Below are 24,158 nucleotides of genomic sequence, written 5' to 3'. Positions count from 1 at the left end.
TGGATTGATGCAGTTTCTATTCCACAGAATCAGACACCTCTAGCTTCTAGATAAAGACAATAACGTTTGTCGATGTAAGAGACTGTACTTGTCTGGACAAGAAGTAATAAATTAAAAAAACCGAAATATTTGGGATGCAGCCTTTCGTTTAACCCGACAAAATCATCAGTTTATTACCCTTCAACATTATGGACATCCAAACGTGGCCTCCGATAGTCATCCAAAAACGGACATCCATTGCACGTTTTCCCCTGGTCCATTTACGCATCCAAATTTTTTCCGTAAAGGTACTTCTTTTAGAAATTGATACCAACCAATAAATTTGAATATCAATAGAGCAAAGAAATGTTTTAAATGATTTTTTATTGAATGAGAACTTGACAAAGTACATGATTGAAAACAAAACAACATCTAAATGTCTAGGCTGCAGTCGGGTCCTTAGTTGATGGAAGAAACGCGAATCTCATTGTTTAAATCGGCACTCGTCTCTTCAAAATTATTCCATCCAGGTTGAGCTTGATTGCAAAGCGTCTGTGATGGAAAGAAAACAGAGATCTCAATACAGAAAATTATATTTGTTTAGAATGTAACACATACCTTGATTGAGACTGAAAATGTTCCTCAGTTACATCTTGTAACATCATTTTTTTCTTGATCAACACTTTAAAATTGAAGGGTTTCTCCAGGTCCAGGCTCCAGGGGTACTCCAGGTTGAATTCTTGAATTATACGATAATTCTCAATTTTTGCTGACCAATGATAGCTGATTCTCTCTCACTGTCGTTCAAAAGCTCTAAAACAAAATAAAAACAGATAAAAACTGTTGGTAACTGATGGGAAATTTGAGACACTTACCTTAACATCGCAGACTCACTACCCGCGGAATTGCCAGGACGGTTTAAGGTACTGTCAGTTTCACATTCATTCAAAATCAACTTTTCAGCCGCACATCGTTTTCGATAATTATCGGGCATTGCTTTCATAATCTTCTTCGTTTCGGTTTCTAATTCAAAGTTCTTTAAAGTGCAATCCAGATATGGATCGATAAAAAGCTTCTGTGAAAACGACTGTACTCCAGGTGGTGCCTCAAACGTAGAAAATTTTGCGATTCTTGAAAGTAAAAAGACTTTTAGATATCAGCCTGGACGTGTGAGCGGCTTCACGTTCGGTGTTCGTATTCAGACAGATCCAGCTACTAACCTTAACTTCATCGAATGGGGATGCTCAAACGATACAGACGAATACATGTTTCAATTGCGAGGCAGTCAGTTTTTTATTGTAAGACGCAGTGTTTTTCGTATGCCTGATGACCTGTTAATTAGACAAGGTCTTTTACCATCAAACCAATCTGTAAGTGCAATTTATCCTAAAGGTGTGGGAAACAGTTATCCCACGAACAAAATTTAACGGAGACAGCTTACTAGGTACGGGCCCCTCAGGATACATTCTATCGTTCGAGAACGTTACGATGTAAAAGATTGAATACTCTTGGTACGGTGCGATTGGTGCAAAATTCTATGCTTACACTCCATCTGATAATGGAGAAGCACGTTGGATTTTGATGCACACTTTCATTATCGAGAACGGTCTGGGTAAGCCTGTACTAAAGAACCCAGACTTTAAGTTCAAGTACCTGATTTCTGCAGCCGATAATGCAATTGTTAAATCTCCTATCTATCTGTATAAGTACGGTAGCAGTTATTATGTTGATGGCGGTGATGAAGGCACCATCAGCTTAACAACCGTTACTGCCGATTCGAAACAGTTTCAGAATAGAACTCCTATTATCGGAGTATTGCCTAAGCAAGAAATTTTGAATCAGAATGGCGATGGTTTACCAAACTTTAAGAAGGCATATCCATCAGTGTTATCGGTAAGCAGTGATCTTGCATGCCGAGTTGATATTGAGGAAATCACTGGCTCACCAGACGGAGTTCATTATAACTACTCTACTTCATTAGCAAATGGCAAACATCCTTTATTGAGAACTCTGAATTTTCAATATCAAAGTGATACCCTCATTGATATCCTTGATGGAGGTCTTAGCGGCAACGCTTTAGTTGAGTCCGATATGGATGCCAAGATTATTGCCGATGGCGTTTATAATGTATACGTTGAATTCGACGATGCAAACGATGGCAAAAGCACGAATATTAGACGTAGAGATATAAGTCACAGTTATGTCAGGGATGAAGTCATTAAATCGATTACAAGCGCTGGTGCTATTCTAGATCCTAAGCAAGGTAGTAGGTTCACAGGAAAACGTTTGAACTATCACATTGTCACTGCATCAACCGTTCCTATCACTGCTAATAACTTCAAGATTCACTTCTTAAATCCATTTGCGATGGATCCTGATGGTGGAAACAGACACTTTGCCGAGTTTGGAGTTGCAGTGACGCCATTTAAGCCAGAGATTGATACACTTAATAGTGGCGCTCTGAGGTTTAGGGATAAAAATACTAATCTGCTAGTTCCGTTTGATAAACAAGCTGTACCGTTTGTCGAATGGACTCAAGTCGGAACACAATTCAATTACGAGGCTAAGGCCGAAGAGCTTGAGTGGGATCCGGGCTATGGCTATAGATTCAGTGTTGATGCTAGACTGCCTCAACCATCAGGAACAGACTCTGGATACATTTCTGCAATACGATGCGAAGTGAGAAACGTTCCGTACGACATCGATCTTATAGAACCAGGAACAGGAGATTTTGCCGGAAAGTGGAAGATTACCTTTACTGATGATGCACCTCCTGCAATTGTACTAGATATCTCTAATCAAACTTCCGAGGTTGGAGTAAACGACATTGGTCTAGGCATATTCTATGTTAGTAATCCATTTACGGAAAACTCTAAGGTGAAGATATATGTTAGCGGTGACCCAACGAACAACGGCACCGGTCCAGGTACCAGAACTGTTACTCAAGTGCAAGTTAAAACTGTCACGCTTTATGACGATTGGCAATTGAGTTCATTCGAAGATGATGGAACACCTAAATTTACCTATAGAACATTCGAGAACTCAAAGGCCATTAAGTTTAATAGCCAACCATTGTACGTAGTATTCGCACTAAAGGACTATGCTAGAATTAATAATATCGTCATAGAAGAAATCACCGAAAAGTCGGTCAAAACTCACACTCCGGGATTCATTAAGGATGCTAATAGGCCAGCGCCAGCCGCTGGTAACACTCCGGCCTTTGTAAATCATTTGAACATTGTCAATAGTGGCTCTTCTAACATCTTATCTCCGTCTGCCTTTGATAGTGAGAATAGACTAGACAGTGTTAGGTTCGATACTTCAACGTTAAATCCGTTAAGACCGTCTACGGTTCTATATTCGTTCTTTGTTGCTCCTAATAAGCCAGAGAGAATTGACCTATCAAATATTTTCGGCAGAGACAGAAAGGGTCTGGCAAGAGGACTACTAAATAATGAAGCTATATTTTTTACTGCATCTAATCTGAATTCTACCGCAGGGGTAGGCGGGTCTCTTGGGAATATAGAGATGACGCTTACGGTAAAGGAACAATAATGGCTATCTATCGAGGTCTTAACGTATCAAAGGCACTGAATGATGTTGATGATCAAGCCGCCGCACTTACAAATCTTGGTTTAAATAAACTAGACCTTAATTTGGTATCTGGACTTACTTCGGCAGGCACGGATGTTAATATCAGAGAATTTCATACACTTGCTGCACTCGTAGTTGATCAAAAGAAGTCACTATATTCTCTAGCTAGATCGTCAGAGGTAATTGCCGCAGAGCTAAATGCCTTAGTTGATGTAAAGCAGCCATTGGACTATAACTACAAACTAAACAGTCAACTTCAGGCCGGGGCAATTAAGTATAGCTATTACGACTTTGCATCGACTGCACCAAATATCAGTGAACGTATAAAATTGGCAGATATTTCAACCTCTCGTGCATAATCGTGGTTAACTATAGGAACCACTATTTCATATGGAGCAGAAGTTAAGGTAGTTGGCAATACATTCACTTTTGAGTCCATAGGAACAACAGTTGCACCAGTTAAGAGAACTTTTAGAGCAGAAGTTCCTACACACACTTTAACATTAAAAGTTGATGGCAACGATAGAAACTTTCTGGCAATGAATGGTATCCCTTTAGTGTTTGAAACGTTCCTTAGAAACACGGACTTATATGCAGCCGTAAATCCAATTAGTGGCAGTCTTGGAGAGGTGCCTATTACCTGGAGAATTACAAACGAGGATAATGGGCAAAGCTATAACTCTAGAGACCTAACTACACTAAATCAAGGAGGCATAGGAGTTGGCACAGAAACCTCTCCTGTTGTATATTCATTCCGTGATAGTACTAGTTAGATCAGAAAGCTAGAGTTTTTCTATGATCCTGCTAGGGTTATCACCCTCTCGATGAATGGCCTGAATCTATCGACATGGACAACGGTATCTTTACCTGCACTGAAACGATTAAACATAGCGTCTAATGACTTCTATCAGTTACCTACTTTTAGAAGCAACGTAAGCGCAAAGACGACACTTGCACCAGGAGGATTAGCTCCTGCACTGACTCATATCACTATTACAGATAACAATATGTCTCGGGCAACTAATGCGGCCGGAGTACGGATCACGGCTAATGAACAGTTAAATACCTTACCGACTACTCTAGAATCGCTTGAGATGAATGGCGTATTTTCAGATAGTACAACAATCGATTTATTGGATTACATCAACCTAAAAAACTTCAATATGAATTATTATTATAACAGGAATTCATAGCGAAGAATGACTGGCGGCACTGTAATGCCAAGAGTGACCGAAGGCGCACTATCTAATATAGAATCTTATCAGATTTATAATCAACCTTATAGCCAGATGTGTAATGGCTTAATCACTGGTCTAAAACTATCGTATCTATACTTTCCTTGGTGCGGAACAACTCAAAAGGAAGGCGAAGGACCGATCTCTATTGCGTCTCCTGTCATTCGACAGTTTATTTCGTATGGCAATGGACATAACGTGCCAAACCTGTCAGGCAAGGAGCTACTTACAGACTACGTTCAACAGTACTCTTCTCCAATCACTGATTCATCATTCGAGGGTAAATTTACTCTATGCGAAAAATTAAGTCAGTTAAATTTTTATGGCTCAGGAATTACGGGTTCTATTCAAACAGGTCTACAGAATTTACCAAATCTTACCTACTTTGAAGGTCGATTCACTAACATTAGCGGTGAGCTAAGGGATAACAGTTTTCAAGGTACCGAGAAACTCAACCAGCTATTACTAGCAGGTAGTCTACACAATGGCATAGACTTTTTTGGTTCCGGCGGTGGGTCAGGTCGGACTGGAAAGGTATTCCAGAATACTCGTAACTTAGGCTATCTGTATGCATACTCTAATAAGAATATTAGAGGACAAATGCCGGATATGTCAATCTTAAGAAATCTAATAAGAGTTCTATATATATATATATATTTTTTTTTTTTAGTTTAAAAGGGCATCACTCGGGTACCGAGTATAGCCCTGTGTATTATAACCCAAGTAGTATAATTTACAGTATGTACAGGGTGGAATGAAAAGCGAAATAAAACAAATAAACAAACGATCGGGAAAACTGGGCCTGCTGGCTGCTCTGGGGCAGGCAGACACAGGACACTCATGCTCATTGTTTGATGTACCTGCCCGGCTTGGTAAGACCTGCAAGACCGCCAGCCGGCGGTCGCCGGTATAGCTAACCAATGGAGCCATGAGGTCCTGGACACGATACCCAGAGCTCGGCCTGGAATACTCTTGCTTGAGAGAGAGGGGGGGGGGGAGATAAAAACATAACAGAGATGCATTCGCCAGACCAAAACCGATAGGTAATGACCAGGCTATGACCGACTCAGTTCTCTACTCATAGAGGCGCTACGCTTCCAGAGAGAAACAATTGAGGGCCAACTAGTCAGCTATAGTTACGCCCTGTGTCTAGGCTGACATGAATAAGGAAATTCATGGCCAGACGGGGAGCGTATTGGAGCAAGCCGAACGATAAATGCACAGATAGCTAGTGGCCTGCTAGAAACAAATTGAGGCGCTTGGTTTTAGCAATAAAGCTTACCAGAGCATTCCAGGGAGAGACGTGTAGGGGAAAAAACGAAAGCGGGGGAGGCCAGCTGATAATGCTGGGCAAACCATCCAGAGCAGCAATAAGGGTAGAGAGTCGTTCATGACAAAAACGGGGGCATTCAAACAGAAAGTGTTCGGCCGACTCAAAATCATGTCCGCATAGACAGGCCGTAGTTTCAGAGAAGCCAAACCGTTTTTGGTGGCCGTTAAGAGCACAGTGGCCCGAAATGAGTTGATATACGCCCATGCTGGGGCGGAGTTTAAGGAGAACGGATGCAGAGCTGACCGTTGGAAAGAAAAGACGCGTAGCCGCGCCCTTAATAGACGAAACCCATTCCTCATTTCAAATCCTATAGAGGAGGTCAGAGATGTGGCTGGCAACCGGAGCTCTGTCTAGACAGCGAGCATTTAAAGGAGAGTCAGTTTTCACGTCAGAAAGCGCTGCCCAGACCTTAGCTAGTTGAAATCCGGGCGATAGGGAGTCGGCGAAAAGGAAGAGATGACACGACATGCCGAGATTCAATATTTTATGGAAAACTGACGATTCCGCTGAGGAAATACGCACATTAGGGAATAAGAAGGCAGGGGCACAACGACCAGAAAGGAAAATTTCGAAAGAGTTAAAACAAAGGCTTTGGCTTTGAATAATATTCATAGCCTTAACAAGAGCTGCGCAAGTGGCAAGAAGATGGGAAGAAGAAGTTGGCAGAGAGTAATTTTTGATGACACGGACCTGCTTGGAGTCAGACGCAACCACACAGTATTTAGGCCTCTCATTCTCGCGGATAGTCCAGAAAACGACCCTGAGAATTTTAGGGTGCGATGACAACAAAGGGACGAAAGCTCCAGCCACAGAAGTGAGTCTGTGGTTGATACTCCATGGAGGCTGATCGGGCTGGAAAAACGAGCTCATGGGCTGAATTGATGGAGAATCAAGGACGGACGGGACACGGGTCACCAGAATTTTTAGGGACGAGGGAGAGAAGCAGTCACCGTTGTTAGAAGACAGGTATCTGACGCCTGCTAGTTTCATGAGCTTTAAGTCCAGAGGCAAGAGATTGGCTCATACAAATAGTGATTCAGTAGGGGTAGTTTTAAATGACCGGGTAATTAGTTGAGCGGCAAAGCGCTGGAAGGATCTCAAAGTCTTGATGCTAGTTTTAGTTTTGAGAGCAGACAGCCAGACAGAGCAAACATAAGAGAGTACAGGCTCAACGGCGGATAAGTACAAAAATCTGAGTCGTTTGCTGTCGTAGCCAAAAGATTTGCGTAGACAGCTATTGGCCATGAGGAGAGCGCGCTTCGCCGACTCACATTTAGCTTTGAGGTGCTCCTTCCATTTAACATTAGCATCAACAATAAAGCCGAGGTAGTGAACCGAAGAGGATGGAGGAATCTTGACGCCATCAACGTCAATACTATGGTCCGGCCAGGCAGAGCGTTTCCGAGAGAAAAGAACAAACACCGTTTTAAGGGCGTTCAAAGACAACTTTCTGGAGTTGAGCCACACCCCAAGAGCATCACAGACAATTTGGAGATGGCGAGTGGCCATGGCCGGATCTTTATGACTAGTGACAATGGTGATATCATCGGCGTAAGCAATAAAATGGACGGGGAAGTCAAAAGAAAGCCGGAGTAGGTCATCGACCAAAATGTTCCATAAGAACGGTGAGAGTACCCCCCCCCCCCCCCCCCTGAACGGTGAGAGTACCCCCCTATATCAACATAACACAGGACTAAGCGGACCATTGCCAAGCTTTGCTGGCTAAGATAACCTATACTATATTGAGATGAACTATACAAAAGATGTCGCAGGATTTACGGGAAGAATTCCTGGATTCGTTTTGCCTAGCCTGAACTATCTATCTTTGTCAGCTAAACAAATTAGATGGTCCTTGTTCCACATTCGAATGCCGATTCTTGTATCAATTATATATCGATGGTAATGAATTGACTGGATCAATTCCTAACTTACCAAAATGTACCAGACTGGAAAGAATTATTATGAATAATAATCTTATGAATGGTTATAGCGCTGGTAATCTAAAAAGTAATGTCTATGCATCGGTAATCGATATCAGTAATAATAAATTGCCTGCGGCAGTTGGTCCTGTTCTAATAGATGACCTACTGAAGAACTGGGCGGCTAATCCAAGAAGCGGAGTGACAGTTAACTTGCTAGGTAATTCGGTAAACGGTTCAGGACTCACTGAAGCCTCTAGTAGAAATGACGGCACTGAAGGCGCAAGCTCAACGGCAACTAAACTAGATACTCTTAGACAAAAGGGTTGGACCATTCTAATGGACCAAGGATAAGATATGGCACAAGGTTTTGTAAAAAGTAATAATCTAGGCGAAAGCGACACTGGTGGATTAGATAGGTCAATTTTAGATAACTTAGGTGGACCTAATATATCTAATGATGTATTGTTGTTCTACGGCAACACTAAAGTTTGTATCTAAGTTGCTTGCCGCTGACTACTCAGTAAGCAATGACACCGTCTATGTCACTGGCGAGGGCAAAGTTGCGTTCTCTAACGGAACATTACTATCTCACGATGGTGGAACATATCAGTACATAGTAAAAAACTCAAACGGAATAGATAGATTTCAACTCTATACAATCGCTACAACCAGCAGTCCGTCAGTTTTATTTGCTAATCCAAGCGGTGTTCTAAGAAGAAATGTAACGGAATAAATTTAGCCAACTTAAGTGTGAAGAGGCTTGATACAGACGTCACAGAATCCTCAGGAATTGGAGTTAACTTAGGCAGTAGCGATGTATTTAATGCCGAGACGATTAATTCCCAAGTATCATACATTAATGGACACATTGGACTTTTTTACTTTAAAAGAGGTAGAGTTCCATTAACGTATCAGAATAGCACGTTTAATATTCCGATACAATTTAACGGCGCTTTTCGAATCGTAGATAATGCAAACACAACTCCTCCAACACCAAATGCTATTCATCGTTAGCGGAAGTACTGCACTCCGGGCATTCAGTGATACTAATAATCCTTGGGAAGAAGTTGCAGGAGCACTAAGAACCACTCAAGCAAGTGCTCAGTGTAGTGTTCTTAAGTTAAAACCGACAAGTGCTAGCGTCAACATAAACTTCGATAGCGTGAATGACAACCACATGCTACCTGAGCAAAAAAATGTAGGGTTATACACCCATAAGTTGCCTGTAGTGGTCAACGGACAACAGTACTTCCTCTTACTAAAAGCACCGCCTGGCACTCCTTGATTACGACACTAGTGCCTTATAAGTGATCCCGTTGTAGGTTATAGAGAAATATGCGCTAGCTGACGTAGCAGTTGTGGTAGCTATATTAGCGTCTGGTATCGTTAGATCAAGTTGAGCAAACTTAAAGTTCTTTGCTATGAGTGAGGGGTTTGATAATTTCGAAACTAGTCCCTCGGCAGTACCTTCAAACGGCGGTGCCGTATTAAGTGGAATAACACAATACTCTTTATTTTGAGCAACTCCGCCTGTTATATATGAGAAGTGATTCCCTGACTTGATGATATCAGGGTGGAGGACTTCGGTAAAGCTTTGCCATTTCTTATGCCTGGATTGATGGTAATTATCTTACCTCCTGAATCCACATTCGTTACAGTTGTTAATTGTGATATGATTGGGTCTGAAGTGCGAACACCATTGACTGGATTAGCTCCATCAAATTGCACAAAGTCACCTGTCTCAACTCCTACGTTTGGAGTCAATGTGATTTGTGTTGAGCTAGCGTTAGCAGTAACGTCTACCTCTCTACCATAAACTCCTCTACATTGTTCTACTGACGACAGATCCTCTAATCCCCGAGACGAATATATTGCACATGTATAATCAAAGTTATTTGGTAGCATTGAGCCATTTGATAGATAGTCTGCTGTAGTTATCTGTTTGTTTGACGTGGTAGTGAAGTTGGGGAGAAAATCACCAGAGTCTACTTTTAAGATGCGAAGTGGCTTAAAGCTAGAGAGGCCGTTAGGTAATATACCTGTAACAATGTAGTCTGGATACACAGCACTTGTAGGTACGAATGTGCCCGATAAAGGCTGCAAGAAACCCTGATTGCCGCCTGGAGACTTTAACCTAAAGAGTCCGACTAGTCCTAAATTTCTGAATACTATCATCCGAAATGGTTGTTGCTGCTGTTCCTGGAATACCTCCACCAGTTAATGTGAGGATGCTTTTATCGACATACACCACTGTCTCGCTACGTATCTCTTTGATTTGCAACGTACAGCGGGCTGTAGATCCAAGAAAAACTATCCAGTCTCCGACCTGACATCTAGAAAAAGTTCATGCTACTCCTTCCAATCTTCCGAAATAATCAACTATAGTGAATGTTCTAGGCGTGACAGTCACTGCTCCAGGTGCCATACCCCTAACAACGTCACTTAGCTGATTAGGAGGAGTGTAATTCAACGATATAGTGGCATTTACACGAAGCGGAAAATTTGATTGTTGCGTTAGAGGACTTGCCCTGTTGCGTTTAAAATACTCATATGTATATGGTCCTGATACCTGATTACGACTATAAGTTGAATAGAGCATCGAGAATGGAAGTCTATCACTTTGCTCAATAGCAATGGCAAATCGTTTTGTTCTTTATGTTGAATTCGCAGGAAGCGAAAAGACAGTAGGATCAGGCCACCATACCGTGTATCTAACTCTAGTTCTTCCGCCTGTTTTTGGCTCATCAATCCACAAACTTCCTGTTCTGATTGACTATCGCCTCTGCTCACAAGGTTCCCGAGATAGCCACGCACAACCTTCAACTAATGTGTAATTCCATTTCTTTATGGTGCTCTCAGTCAAAGATGAATCTCAACGCCCTCAAAACTGTCCTAATGCTTTTCGATCTCCAATGCCCTAATGCTTCCCACCTCAGCATCTCTATCAACGATGTTTTGATTCTACCATCAACTGAAACAGTCTTCTTGGGCTTCACTCTTGACTCGCGGCTCAAATGGCTCTCACACTTTAACGCAAAAGCTGTGGCAGCCAGGAAAGCGTTTTTTGCTATGCTAAGTTGCCTGCGCGCCTCTTGGGGCCTGGACAGAAAACGCATTCAATTTCTCTATCTCACTGTCATCGTACCTATCCTGCTCTATGGCTGCTCTCTGTGGGCCCCACTTCTCAACTCAAAAGCAGGGATTAAAAAAGCCAGATCCTGCCTCTCTTACAACTGCAATTGGTGCCTTTAAAACAGTGTCGACCGAAACCCTTCTCCTCTTAAATGCAGCGATTCCCATTGAATTAAGGGTGGCGCAAATCACCGCGACGCGTTTCCGTACTTTCACAAACGAATTTTCGCCCGCCTCACTCAAATGGCTTATGAAATTCTTTTCTTGTATTGTCACCCAGAGCAAAGTTGATCCCATTAGCCACTTCACGGCGTCTACGTGCCCACCTTGGGCCAGCTGTCTTGAGTCATCGCCAAATGAATGCGGAGCGCCAATGCCTATGCTTCCTTCCAACTCTCAAACTTTGCGTCTACTTGTTGGTCTTAGTCGGGGCGCAAACACATTCAACTTCTGCATATTCGTTATCGATCACCAGGGTATCAAGGCGATCGAGAACGGGACTCTCGAGTCTTCCGTTGGAGAGCACACTGCAATGCAATACTGTGTCAACACAGCAATACGGATCGCAGGCTCGACTTGCCATGAATATTCGCACGTCCAACTTTTTCGCCATCAACCACCACTTTCTCCTTCATGTCACCTCTGTCCAAATTATCTTCTCTTCAGCGGCTAAATCGCGATTCCCTTTTTCTTATAGCCAAAAAAATATCACTCTTTACTTGCCTTCCCTCATCAAACAACCTCTGGTTTGGCCTGGCTAATGCTGCTGCAAAACTCGGAGGCCCATGCAAAACTTTCTCAGCGCTTTTGCGACCCTCGAAAGAGGCCGTAAAATCAGAAATCAAACAGTCTGTTGCTTCTATTTGGGACCAAGAGTGGACCAGCAGCTCGGCCGGCGCCAATATCAGAGCTTTCTTTCCACATGTAAAAACGGCAACGACTATCCTGAAGCTTCACCTCTCCAAGCAGGCCGTCCAAATTTTATCTGGTCACTCTTTTCTTAACTCCCATCAACATCGTTTTGGTTTTAAAAACTCGCCTGCTTGTGGGTGCGGTACTCCCCTCGAATCCATAGAGCAATTTTTTATTTGACTGCCCTCGATTCTCGCTCCCCCGTTCTCTTTTCCGCGCTGCCTGCAATAGCTGCAGTATCAGTTGGCCACCTACTCTCTCGTCGATCCCGGCAAATCGCACCGTATGGGAAGCCATGTGCCTTTTCATCCACCAAACGAGACGTCTCCGCTGGGGCTCCTCCTAGAGTTGCCCCGCGCACTGCACAAATTGAGATCTTCTCTCCTCTTGTTTCGATAGGCCTGTTTAGCACATCTAATACTTTTGCTGGTTGGGACCCTCGATGTCTTTCTGGACCCTAAGATATTCTTAGGATCCCAGAGTGGATTGAGCAGCTCCCAGCGCAGTTTGGGATAATGTTTTCTCGCCTTCTGCTCACTCTTGGGCAGCAGAGCATGAGAATCTGTATCTCCATTTTTACAAAATTGTATATATTCTGATCTCCCCTCCTCAGTAAGTCTAAGTTTGCCCACTGAACTGCGCTCTCCGCTCTCCGCGATGGTCTGAGGCTATACCGGCGGCCGTCGGCTGACAGCCTTGAAGGTTTAACCAAGCCGGGCAGACTCAATCAAAACCATCCGGAGCTCATGGAGGTGGCGCCCGCCCAGTGTGGGGTAAATAGGCCCAGCTTCCCTTTCGTGTTGTCTTATATTCGTGTTGGCTTATTCGTGTTTTATTATCCGCATTTATTCGCATTTTACTATCGTGTACATATATCGTGTTAATTTTACTCAGAGCTGTTGCTCTACGTCTACTTTGTATATCATGTATTTCCGCGTGAACACCTATCAATACATTCGGGCAGTACTCTGTCAAGAGTTGCGCCCAGTTTAAATATATATAAAAAAAAAAAAATACCGTGTATCTAACTCTAGTTCTTCCGCCTGTTTTAGGCTCATCAATCCACAAACTTCCTGTTCTGATTAAGTTATCCGATAAAGACCAAGTAAATAGAAGATCAGTCGGAGTTACATTGTTTAATGCGGCTACAATAGTACAACTTCCAATCTGTTCATTAACATTAGCGACTTTGTAAGCAGTGTTAGATATATTAACAGTCATGCCTCTACAAATTCTTTTAACCTGAGCTAATCTGCTAGCCTCGGTATTGCCTAGAAGTATAGCTCTGGTCGTGCCATCAGTTGCCCATGTTGCGCCACTAATAGAAAAGCTATTTGAATAGACATTCTTTAAAGTTATCCAATTGTTCTCGGTGCCATGTCTACAATATCCTGTTCAATCATGAATAGACCTGTAGATTCCCACTCCTGTACGAATGTAGAAGATAAGTATCCAGTCCACTGAATCATTCCATAAGTATTAGGAAATGTAGGATGAACCTTAGAGCCTAATTGGAATACTCCATTGTTCCAGAAATCTTCTCCTTCAATAATAGGAGCAAGTGCTTTATTTACAACTGTAGCGTATAGACTGGTACCTAATCCGCTAAGAATTATAGTTGCTGGGTCATAGGTTCCTGTAGCGAGAGTACCTTTCGACTCAGAACCAATAAGACGATTAATTCTATCACTAGGAATAAACCTCGCTATGGGTCCATCGCCACCATTTACAAAAGAAGGATAGCCTAGTATCGACTTAAAGTTATTGATGTTGTCTTGAATGGTAATTCTAGGCTCTACTTCTCGTTTTGTATTAGCAGAGGCTAAAGGGGTGTACTCGACTAAGCTATTGTTTAACCTTCCTAGGTCAATAGATGCCCCGCTTGCTGTTACATTATCAGCCAGACCTGTGTTTCTTGGACCGATTAGTGGAACCAAGTCTTGCGTAGTGAATCCAGAATTATTTCCGTTTTCATCTAGTTGAGTTAAGATATTGTTCAGTAAGTTGCCCAGTGCCTCACCTGGATTCTCAAGATCGGCTAGGTTTCTATCGGCACGAAGTCCAAATTTGATATATTTTGATGCCATTTTAGTCCATTGTCTGTTAAGGGGGTCGTTATGATTATTTATAAATACATGTAGCATAGATTAGGGAAAACCATGGCAATCAAAGCAAATATAGTTATCGACCAGGGCACAGATTTTGCCGCAACTATTGACTTGGAAACAACGTCAAGTACCCCGTACAACCTAGTTGGGTACACGGTTGCCGCTCAAATGAGGAAGAACTATTCATCATCTACAGCATTAACGTTTGTTTGTTCTCATAACGGAGCTAATGGACAAATATCTATGACTTTGAATAAAACTCTAACAACTTTACTTGAGCCTGGTAGATATTTGTATGACATTGAGATTACATCGTCTGCTGGTACCGTAACCCGTGTTGTAGAGGGTACTGCAACAGTGACTCCTGGAATGACGAGGATTTAACACATGGCAACAAATCAGAACATCAAGGCTAGAATAACCCCAAATCAAAATTTTTTTGTTACTAACTATCAAATTAACGCATCGACTATTAGGTTAGGCGATCTTTTTTATATTGACGCATCGGGACAGACAGACGGAGCAGTGCTTCTCTACAATGGAACAGCATCAAAATGGGTAGCTACCACTCAGATGAATAACATAAATACTATTATAAATGGAGGCAACTTTTAATGTCTTTTATTAAGATCAGAAGATCGGGCGGCTTTGCCGCTCCAACGCAACTTGCACTAGGCGAATTTGGTTATGCTTATGGCACAGGCACTCAAACAAAATGACGGCGACAGACTTTATCTGGGTACAGGCGGTGAGGCACTTGGCATTGCTAGTGCTATCGATGTCGTAGGCGGCAAGTATTTTACCAATTTGCTAGATCATGTTCACGGAACACTGACCGCAAGCTCGGCAATCATTGTAGACGCTAATAGTAAAATTGATATTCTGAATATCGATAACATTACTATTGATGGCAATACGATTAGCTCAACTAATACAAACGGCAACATTGTACTTGATCCTAACGGTACATGTATTATCAAGTTAGACGGTCCAGTAGAATTCTCGGGCGGTAGTACGTTTACTGGAGTGCTGAATGCCGACGGTGGTATTGCTGTAGATACAACTAAATTCACCGTTGATGGCACTACGGGTGCAGTAAAGACTACTAGCACATTAGAAGTTGACGGTGAATCCACTCTTGCTTCTGCTATCGTTGAAGACCTGACTGCAACACGAATTGTGTACGCAGGTACAGGTGGTGCTCTTGTAGATGATTCAGGACTGACTTACACAGGCTCTGGTGTAAACGCCACTCTACAAATTCTAGGCAGAATCAACGTTGACGTTGAGGCAACCCTTGCCTCTGCGGTCGTGGAAGACCTGACTGCAACACGAATCGTTTTAGCAGGCACAGGCGGTGCGCTAGAAGATAATTCAAAGTTGACATTCAATGGCACCACATTAACGCTTACAGCCGACTACTCCCAAACCGGTACTAGAACAGTTACTGGTCAGTGGAATGTAGATAACTTAAGACTAGACGGAAACGTAATATCTTCTACAGATACCAACGGCAACATTACGCTAACGCCTAATGGCACTGGTTACGTAGTAATCTTAGGTACTAATGGACTTGTAATCCCATCCGGCACAAATGCACAGCAAGCTCCATCAGTAACTGGCGCTATTCGCTATAACACGACGAACACACAGTTCGAAGGCTATTCTGGCACCAACTGGTCATCACTAGGCGGTGTTCGCTCAGTTGACGGATTCACATACATCATTGCAGAATCTGCACCCGCTGCCTCTGACGATATTCTACACTTCTAGGCTAGTAACCTAGCAGGTGATGCAGGCGTTGAAGTAGCCCAGTTAGACATCACAAGCTTAAGACTTCTACAGAAAACTATAGCATCAAGCACCGCAACAGGCGCATTAGTCGTATCTTGCGGTGCAGGCATTGCTGGCAACTTACATGTAGACGGAGACGAAGTTCTTACCGGAGACCGGAGACCTTGCCGTTCATGGCGGTGACATCACTACCAGTGCAACTACATTCAACCTTCTGAATGCGACTGCTACGACAGTTAACGCATTCGGTGCCGCTACAGCTATTAATATCGGCTTTGGTGGTGAAGGCGATGGCTTAACGACTATCAAGCATGACGTAAAACTCATAGGCGATCTTAACATTGGTCCAGTCGTCACATATAACTTCACTGTACACGAAGGTAATGGTAATACAGAGACAGCCGGTAACCTGATTGTTGACGGTGACTTAACAGTCAACGGCACTACAACTTCGGTAAACACAAATACTCTTGACGTAGAAGATGCTCTAATCAGACTTGCTTCTGGTAATACCTCTGATACAGTCGATATCGGTTTCATTGGTAGATTCAATGATGGCACTGATAAGTTTGCTGGTGTCTTCAGAGACGCTACTACAGACGAATTCTACATTTTCAGTGAACTAGTTGATGCCGATCTAACAGATAACGTTATCGATAGATCATCGACATCATTTAAGCTTTCTGCGGTTAACGTAGATACGATCAAGTTCGCTAGTAAGGCATTCACTCTAACAGGTGACGTTTCCGGCACAATTAATATTAGCGACTTTGGTACTACAGCCCACAGTATGGCTGTTACTATTCAGCCTAACTCTGTTGAGCTTGGTACAGATACGACTGGTAACTATGTTGCTACAATTGTTCAAGCAACTGGTGGCGCTACTGATACTAATGACACTACAAACAACGGTATCGTAATCACTGGCTCTGGCTCTGAGACGGCAGCGGTAACGATTAAAGCTAACCTTGCAAGTACTGCTGGTGCAATCGGTACCTCAACATACGATGCAACAAACTTTGATGTCTCAGCTGGAAGATTGGTAACAATTGATACCATTGATGGCGGCACGTTCTAAATAATACGATCAGATAGTTGAGTGTTGTTATATACCGAAGCACTCTTCTATTCTTAAAGCTACATAGCTTATTTTATCAGGTGTGAGGAGAGATGTCAACAATTAAATTAAAAAGAAGTGCGGTACCGGGTAGAGTCCCGATTCCAGCCAATCTGGAACTAGGCGAAATAGGTATTAATACCTATGACGGCAAGCTATACATAAAAAAGAATGTCGGAGGAGTGGAGTCCATCATTTCCTTCGATGGCACAGTTTCCTGCAGTTCGGTCGACTAATCTACAGTGTATCTGGATACAGGCACAGGCATGGTACGACTACAAACTTCACACTCTCATATCCTGCCTCTGCCAAGCAGAAAATATTTGTTTACCTAAACGGTGTACTTCAACACGCAAGTGAATACGAATTCTCGGGCACGACTCTAACGTTTGATGTAGCTCCAGCATCTGGCAATCTAATCGAAGTTAGAACAATCGCAAACATTAGTACTTCAGTATCTATTGTTGATTATAAAACTTTGTTTACACATTCACATCTTCTCAGTCCACCTTCTCTGGCTTAGATGATAATGGAGTAACAATAGCATATGACAGAAGTAGGGTAGAAGTCTACCTAAACGGTGTAAGACTAGTTGACAACTCTGACTTTACAGCAACTAATGGCACCTCAATTGTATTAGCAATCTTGGTTTCATCAGGCACACTTGAAATCGTTTCGCTAGCTAAGGCAGCATTCGCTGACCACGATGCACTCAAGCCAGGCGGTGCAGTATTTGGCAGCCAATCAAGTAGCTGATACCTTTGTGGCAGCTTCCTATAGAACCGCTAAATACTTAGTCCAGATGTCTACAAGCACGGCGTTTCATGCAACAGAAGTATTACTAATTCATAACGGAACAACAGTGTACATGACAGAATATGGTACAATTTTCTCGGGCTCTAGTTTAGGCAGTGTTGATGCAGATATCAGTGGCGGATATGTTCACTTACTGGTTACTCCAGCTAATGCAAACACTACATTAAAAGTTCAACGATTGACAGTGACGGTATAAGATGACAACTAAAATTAAAGGCTCAAACTTAGACCCAGCGATTAACATTGTTACGACTGGTAGCTTAAACGTTAGTAGTATTTCCCTAAACGGCACTTCGTTAACCACTGATACGCTTACCGAAGGAACCACAAACCTATACTTCACTAATACTAGAGCTAGGGCAGCAATCTCAGCTGGCACTGGTGTAGCTATCACTAGTGGATCAATCGCAATTGGTCAAGCTGTTGCCACCACTGATAATGTATCATTCAACAATCTAACGCTTGCAGGTGAGTTGAGAGGTCCTGCAACGTTAGTTATTGACCCCTCCGCTATCGGTGATAACACAGGTACAGTTTTTATCAAGGGTAACCTACAGGTCGATGATACAACCACAACGATCATCGCAACGACTCTATCGATTGATGATAAAAATATCGTACTAGCAGACGGCGCCGCAGACTCAGCGGCCGCTGACGGTGCAGGTATCACTGTTGCCGGAGCAGTCGCTACACTAACATACCTCCACACAGGAACTAAGTGGGCACTGAATAAGCCTTTAGATATTACTGGAGGATTGATTGCTACTGGACAGACCTCATTAGGTCTGATGGATGTAGCAGGTAGTGAAGGGTTTAGAGCATATGTGCCTACGGTTGCTGGCACGTGGCTAAGCACTCAAACAACAGGCACTGTAAAATTTCTAGGCACTGAAGGAACTTCGTTACCGTTAGTCATTAATAGTAACAACAACTATCTTTCTGTTAGAACTGGTACACTTGGCTCTATTGGTTCTGAGCAATTACGTGTAACCCATACAGTTGGCGCTACTTACTATGTAAGTATAACAGGTTCAGTTTCAGGTCAACCAAGAATTCAAGCGCTCGGTAATAGCGTTGCTTTAGCGATCAGTGGTAATGGCGCTAATGGGCTAACATTTTGGTCTAACAGTTTCACAACACAATAATTTGGAGTATCACATACCGCAACAGCGGTTAACTATCTAAACGCAACCGGCTGAGCCACTGGAAATGCTCCTAGCTTATCTGCGGTGGGTACTGATACCAACATCTCCCAAGTCTTCCAATCCAAAGGAACAGGAGCCATTGACTTAGTTGCTGGTAGTTCAGGCGTTAAAATCTCAAACGGCGGTACTGTTACTGCAATTACGAGGACTGCTGCGGGTTCGGCGTATACAAGTTTTCCATCTTTGGCGATTTCAGCGCCCACAACTGCTGGTGGTGTTCAGGCAACAGCTAGCATCAATACCATGCTTGCAAACGCTGCAACCATCGCTTCTGGTGGTACAGGTTACGCTGTCAGCGATGTTGTAACACTGTCTGGTGGAACTCATGTTGTCTTAGCAACTTTTACTGTGACCGCTGTTTCAGGCGGTGTAGTAACTGCCGTTAGTTCTACCAACTTTGGCACTTATTCGACTCTCCCCTCAAATCCTGTAAGCACAACAGGTGGTACAGGTACTGGATTGACGTTAAACTTCACTTTTGCAGTGAGCGCAGGCTTCACCATCTCCAACGCTGGCTCTGGCTACGTAGAGCAACCTACAGTGACCTTCTCAGGTGGTGGTGGTACAGGCGCTGCTGCTCCCACCAACCAACAGCACTATTGAGCAACTGCGGGTTTTACATACAGGTTCTGCGGTTAATTATTTAACTGTCGCAGGCTCTGCCACAGGATCTTCTCCTGTGTTTAGCGTTGCCGGCACAGACACAAACATCGACTTAACCCTGACATCTAAGGGAACTGGTAAAGTAAACGTATCGAGTACCACTGCCTCAACTTCAACGACAACTGGCGCACTGACAGTAGCTGGTGGACTAGGTGTAGCAGGTGATGTATATGTTGGCGGTGCAGTCTTTACTCCTGACCAAACATCGTATGACGTTGTGACTTCAGTATTTCCTACGATTCGACCATCGTTTAACCTCGACTTTGCAAACTCAAAGGTCGTTGACGAACGCATCACTTTTACTCGTTCCACTAACGCTACCTACTACGATGCCGACGGTCTGCTCAAGACTGCACTATCTGATAGACCAAGACTTGACCATGATCCTCTTAATCGTGAGTGCAAGGGTCTACTGATCAAGGAACAGCGTACTAACATTTTAACGTCTACTGATAGATTCACTAACAGCCCTTCTTGGAATTCCAGCCTTGTAAACGTAGTTCGAGATGTGACTACAGCGCCAGACGGAAGTATGACGGCAGATTTACTATTGAACACGACTACTTCTAGCAGACAAACTTTGTATAGTAGTGCTAATACAGTAGCGGAACGTGTTACAGATTATACCTTTTCGCTTTACATAAAGGCATACGCTAACTCAACCACTCCTGCACACTGCACACTGTATTATGCAACAGGATTCGAGCAGCAAGATAGAATCGCAATGCGAGTTGATCTTTCTACAGGAACATTATTTGCTAATCAAACCAGTGGAGTAGCAACATTACTCAACTCAACCATTCAGTCAGTTGGTAATGGCTGGCTTAGAATAAGCGTTACTGGAAATATCAATAACGCTACGCTATCAGGCACTGGAACAATGACTTGCTCAATTGGTGTAGCGAGGTTTGATGCAGGAGCTTCTTCTATCGTGAATGCATATGCTGGTGATGGCAATACACATACAGCTTTCTATATTTGGGGATCACAGTTTGAGGTAGGAACATTTGCAACCCCATACATTCCATCTACGACTACGTTTACCTCACGTGCTTCAAGCGCAACATACTATGATTCGACTGGTATTCTTCGTATCACAGGTACGAATCAACCACGTTATGGTTTTGGTTACGACACCGTAAGCGGTAAGTGGGTCAGTCAAGGCTTAGTACTTGAGAGTGCGGCAACAAACCTCAACACAAGATCTGAGAAAACTGGTGGATGGAATACTGACGGGACTACCACTCCGTTGTATATATCGTCGCCAACTCCCTTTGGATATAATGGCCTTTGAGTATATGGAACCAACGTTGGTTACATTTATAGAAGCATTCAGTCATTTGGTGTAGGTAACTTTGTGTGTTACAGTTGCTTCGTAAAGAGTAACGGCTCAACTACTACAGGAAACATTCAGGCATTCTATACAAATACTGGAACAACGTATCAAGCAACTGTTAACTTTGCGACTGGTGTCGTTACAGTCTCTAATGCTGTTGCCGCAGGCGCTATACCAATTGGCGGCGGTGTGTACGGACTCTAGATAGTTACAGCCCCAGCGACTGGTACGACTACCCAAACAATCAACATTGGTATAGAAGGATCATACTACTGGGGCCAACAAGTAGAGAACAATACGTACTATCCATAATCATACATACCAACATGTGGCTCGGCAGTAACTCGTGCCGCTGACGTAAGCACCTCTGCGGCTACGACACGTGCCATAGAAGAAGCATATATCAATAACATTACTCCTTGGTATAATATTGTTGAATCTACTCTATATGGAGAAGGATACTCCTTTATTGGTAACGCTGTAGTGCAAACAAACCCCGGATTAGTTCAACTTGATGACGGCACCGGTAAAAACCGTTACGCTATACGTAGGTTTAATAATGCGATTGCATTTGACGCTGGTAACTCCGGCTTAACATTCAGACTTGCTTCAACCTTCAATGGCGTTTCAACTAACTTTGATGTTCAACAATAGTAGTACATTTCAACTAACTTTGATGCATTCCTGCTAACTTCTCAATTATCCTTCTCTTCTCAATATCGCATGGAACTGAATCCCGATCTAATGACGCTGTTTCGTTTCCAATTTGGAAGATGTGATTGAACACATCACCGTATGTTTAACGTCATATCCTTGAAAGCAATCAAGGATCCCTGTGTTATGCGTGCTGCCTTCCGTCGGCGCGACTGCTACAGATTTTTGACGGGTTCAGCTGGGTTTCGAAACCAGAGCCTCATTGCCTTTTTTCCAAAGCGTTGACGCTCTAATCCACTACACCACCACATCCCCAAACAAATAAAGCATCATTTGCCATTAAAGAGAACACCCAAGTGGCTTATGCAGACGGTCTTAATGCACAGCTTACTTCCATAACTGCGGCTCCATATAGCACACCCACTAGAATGGCAATCGGCAGCTGTGTTGGTGCTGCCCCATGGAATGGGCACATATCTAAGGTTGCATACTATCCCAAGTTCCTGAGTAACGCACAGCTCCAAGCAATCACTAAATAATAAGGAAAGAAAATAATGACTGACTATTAACTAAGAGCAGAATCCGAAGAAGCGCTATGGGCCGCATTGGTCGAAGGCGGTGCGGCAACTACCTACGAAGTCAAGAATACTGACGGACAAGTTGTAGAGACTCGTAACGCACCTACACAGGGATACAATATCGACATCATCGGCACAATCTATAAGCCTACTGGCAATCTGATTCAGCAACAAGGACCTGACAACACTACAATTGAAGTGCCAGAGATGGAAGCACTAGAAGGATTCCATGCTAATATGCGTGGACCTTTTGATCTTGCACCAAAGGTCGAGTACATTCCATATGTACCGACAGAAGACGACCTTAAGGATCCTGATTTCATAATGCCTATGCCAGAAGAAGTTATTACTCCTAGTCCGATTCAAGCAATTCTAGTTGACCCTATTCCAAAAGCACCTGTTCGTGTTTGGTTCTAATTGAAGAGAAAACACTATGCCTAAGAATTTAATCGGAACAAGTCTTGAACAAGTACCAGTGAATGGTATGTTGCGCGAACTTGCCTTTCAGAATAAAGAGTCAATCAACTTCACTGGTGGATCTGGTGCACTATCTAAGCTTGATCTTAATCCGATCTACAAAGAGATTAGCGTATCTGCCATAGATGTATTCGTATACGATACTCGTAAGGACTCTGATGGAGGGGCATGGCGTAAACGTACACAGCATACATCGTGGTATAACGAAGAGTTAAACACAGCAACACGTGGAAGCAGAAAGGAGTTTCCTGCGGTGGCCGTGATCGTAGTACAAACTGGTTATGTAACTATTCATGACGGATTCAAAGACGCATCGTTTGCAAGCCATCTATGGGAAAACATAGCATTTTGTACCGCCGCATTAAATGGAAAAATTGCCGTTGGATCTAACCCATATGACTTGAACGTTGTAGATTTTATTGCAGATAAAGCAGTGAGCTATAGCACTGATTCTTTAATATCGGGCACACACAAATTTCCTATCTCGGGTAGAGCACCAGTCACTGGTTCGTACTCAGCACCTGCAGATTTTTGGACGTTTGGCACTGTTGGAAATATCATTGGGCGGTATATTAATGATGTGACTATGGTTGTTCTGCCAGGAGCTCCGATTGATCCTGTCACAGGTTTGCCAATTCCTGCGATAGCCGTAGCTACTGGTAATGGAGTTAGTGTCATTCAAAATAATGGGACAATCGTGAATAAGTCTGGCGGCGTTTACCTTAGGGTTGAGTCTTTCGGCGATTACTACATTGCCAAAGGTAGCGGCGACGATTTTTCTGTTATAAAATGGAACGACACTGGGACAACGATAAGCTTTGCCACTGGTGACTACAGATATAACGGCAACCCTGCAACAGGAATGTTTCCATATTTATACGGAAATGGCGGAAAGGTTAATGTCGTTGGCACTAGGACGTTTGCGTATGCCGCAAGCATCTCTGGTGTTCAGTTATATTATAACGAAAGTGGTACGACGGATCGTCAAACAATGTGTGCGTCAGTTAATACCAATCATAACAAAGGTTGGATGTCTGGCGACATCAAGGGTGCATGGATCAGTGATACTACTCAAGAAACCGTAGTTAGCTCAGAATTAGTCACGAATGGAACGTTTGATTCAAATACCACGACTGGATGGGTTGCATATTTTTCTACGCTTTCTGCATCAAGTAACCAGATGACAATAACCCGCTCTGGCGGAACTGGTCTTACTGCATATCAGACAATAAACACACAGATCGGAAAGACATATGTGTTTAGTGCGAAAGTAAATTCATCAGGCAGCCGAGGAGATATTATC

At 43.1% G+C, this 24,158-nt stretch overlaps 1 protein-coding gene and 1 long non-coding RNA gene across 2 annotated transcripts; one reads left to right on the top strand and one right to left on the bottom strand.

The window, feature by feature from the left end:
• Window positions 1–838: 838 nt before the first annotated feature.
• LOC124196331 lies at window positions 839–4,939 on the bottom strand. The gene is made up of 3 exons (XR_006875668.1): window positions 4,645–4,939; window positions 1,200–1,310; window positions 839–1,109 (listed from the first exon to the last, which is right to left on the bottom strand). It is a non-coding gene; the product is annotated as an uncharacterized LOC124196331 (long non-coding RNA).
• Window positions 4,940–18,139: 13,200 nt separating this feature from the next.
• LOC124192401 (16S rRNA endonuclease CdiA-like) lies at window positions 18,140–22,795 on the top strand. Its single transcript, XM_046585650.1, has 5 exons — window positions 18,140–18,410; window positions 18,471–18,743; window positions 19,344–19,709; window positions 19,804–20,910; window positions 22,380–22,795. The coding sequence occupies exons 1-5, from the start codon at window positions 18,140–18,142 to the stop codon at window positions 22,793–22,795; spliced, it is 2,433 nt and encodes an 810-aa protein (XP_046441606.1).
• The last annotated feature ends 1,363 nt before the right edge of the window (window positions 22,796–24,158 follow it).

Source organism: Daphnia pulex, chromosome 1 (genome assembly GCF_021134715.1).
Source record: "Daphnia pulex isolate KAP4 chromosome 1, ASM2113471v1".
In the NCBI taxonomy this organism is placed as follows: domain Eukaryota; kingdom Metazoa; phylum Arthropoda; class Branchiopoda; order Diplostraca; family Daphniidae; genus Daphnia; species Daphnia pulex.
Note: the sequence above shows the minus strand (reverse complement) of the source record. Positions and strands in the feature narration are given on the sequence as shown.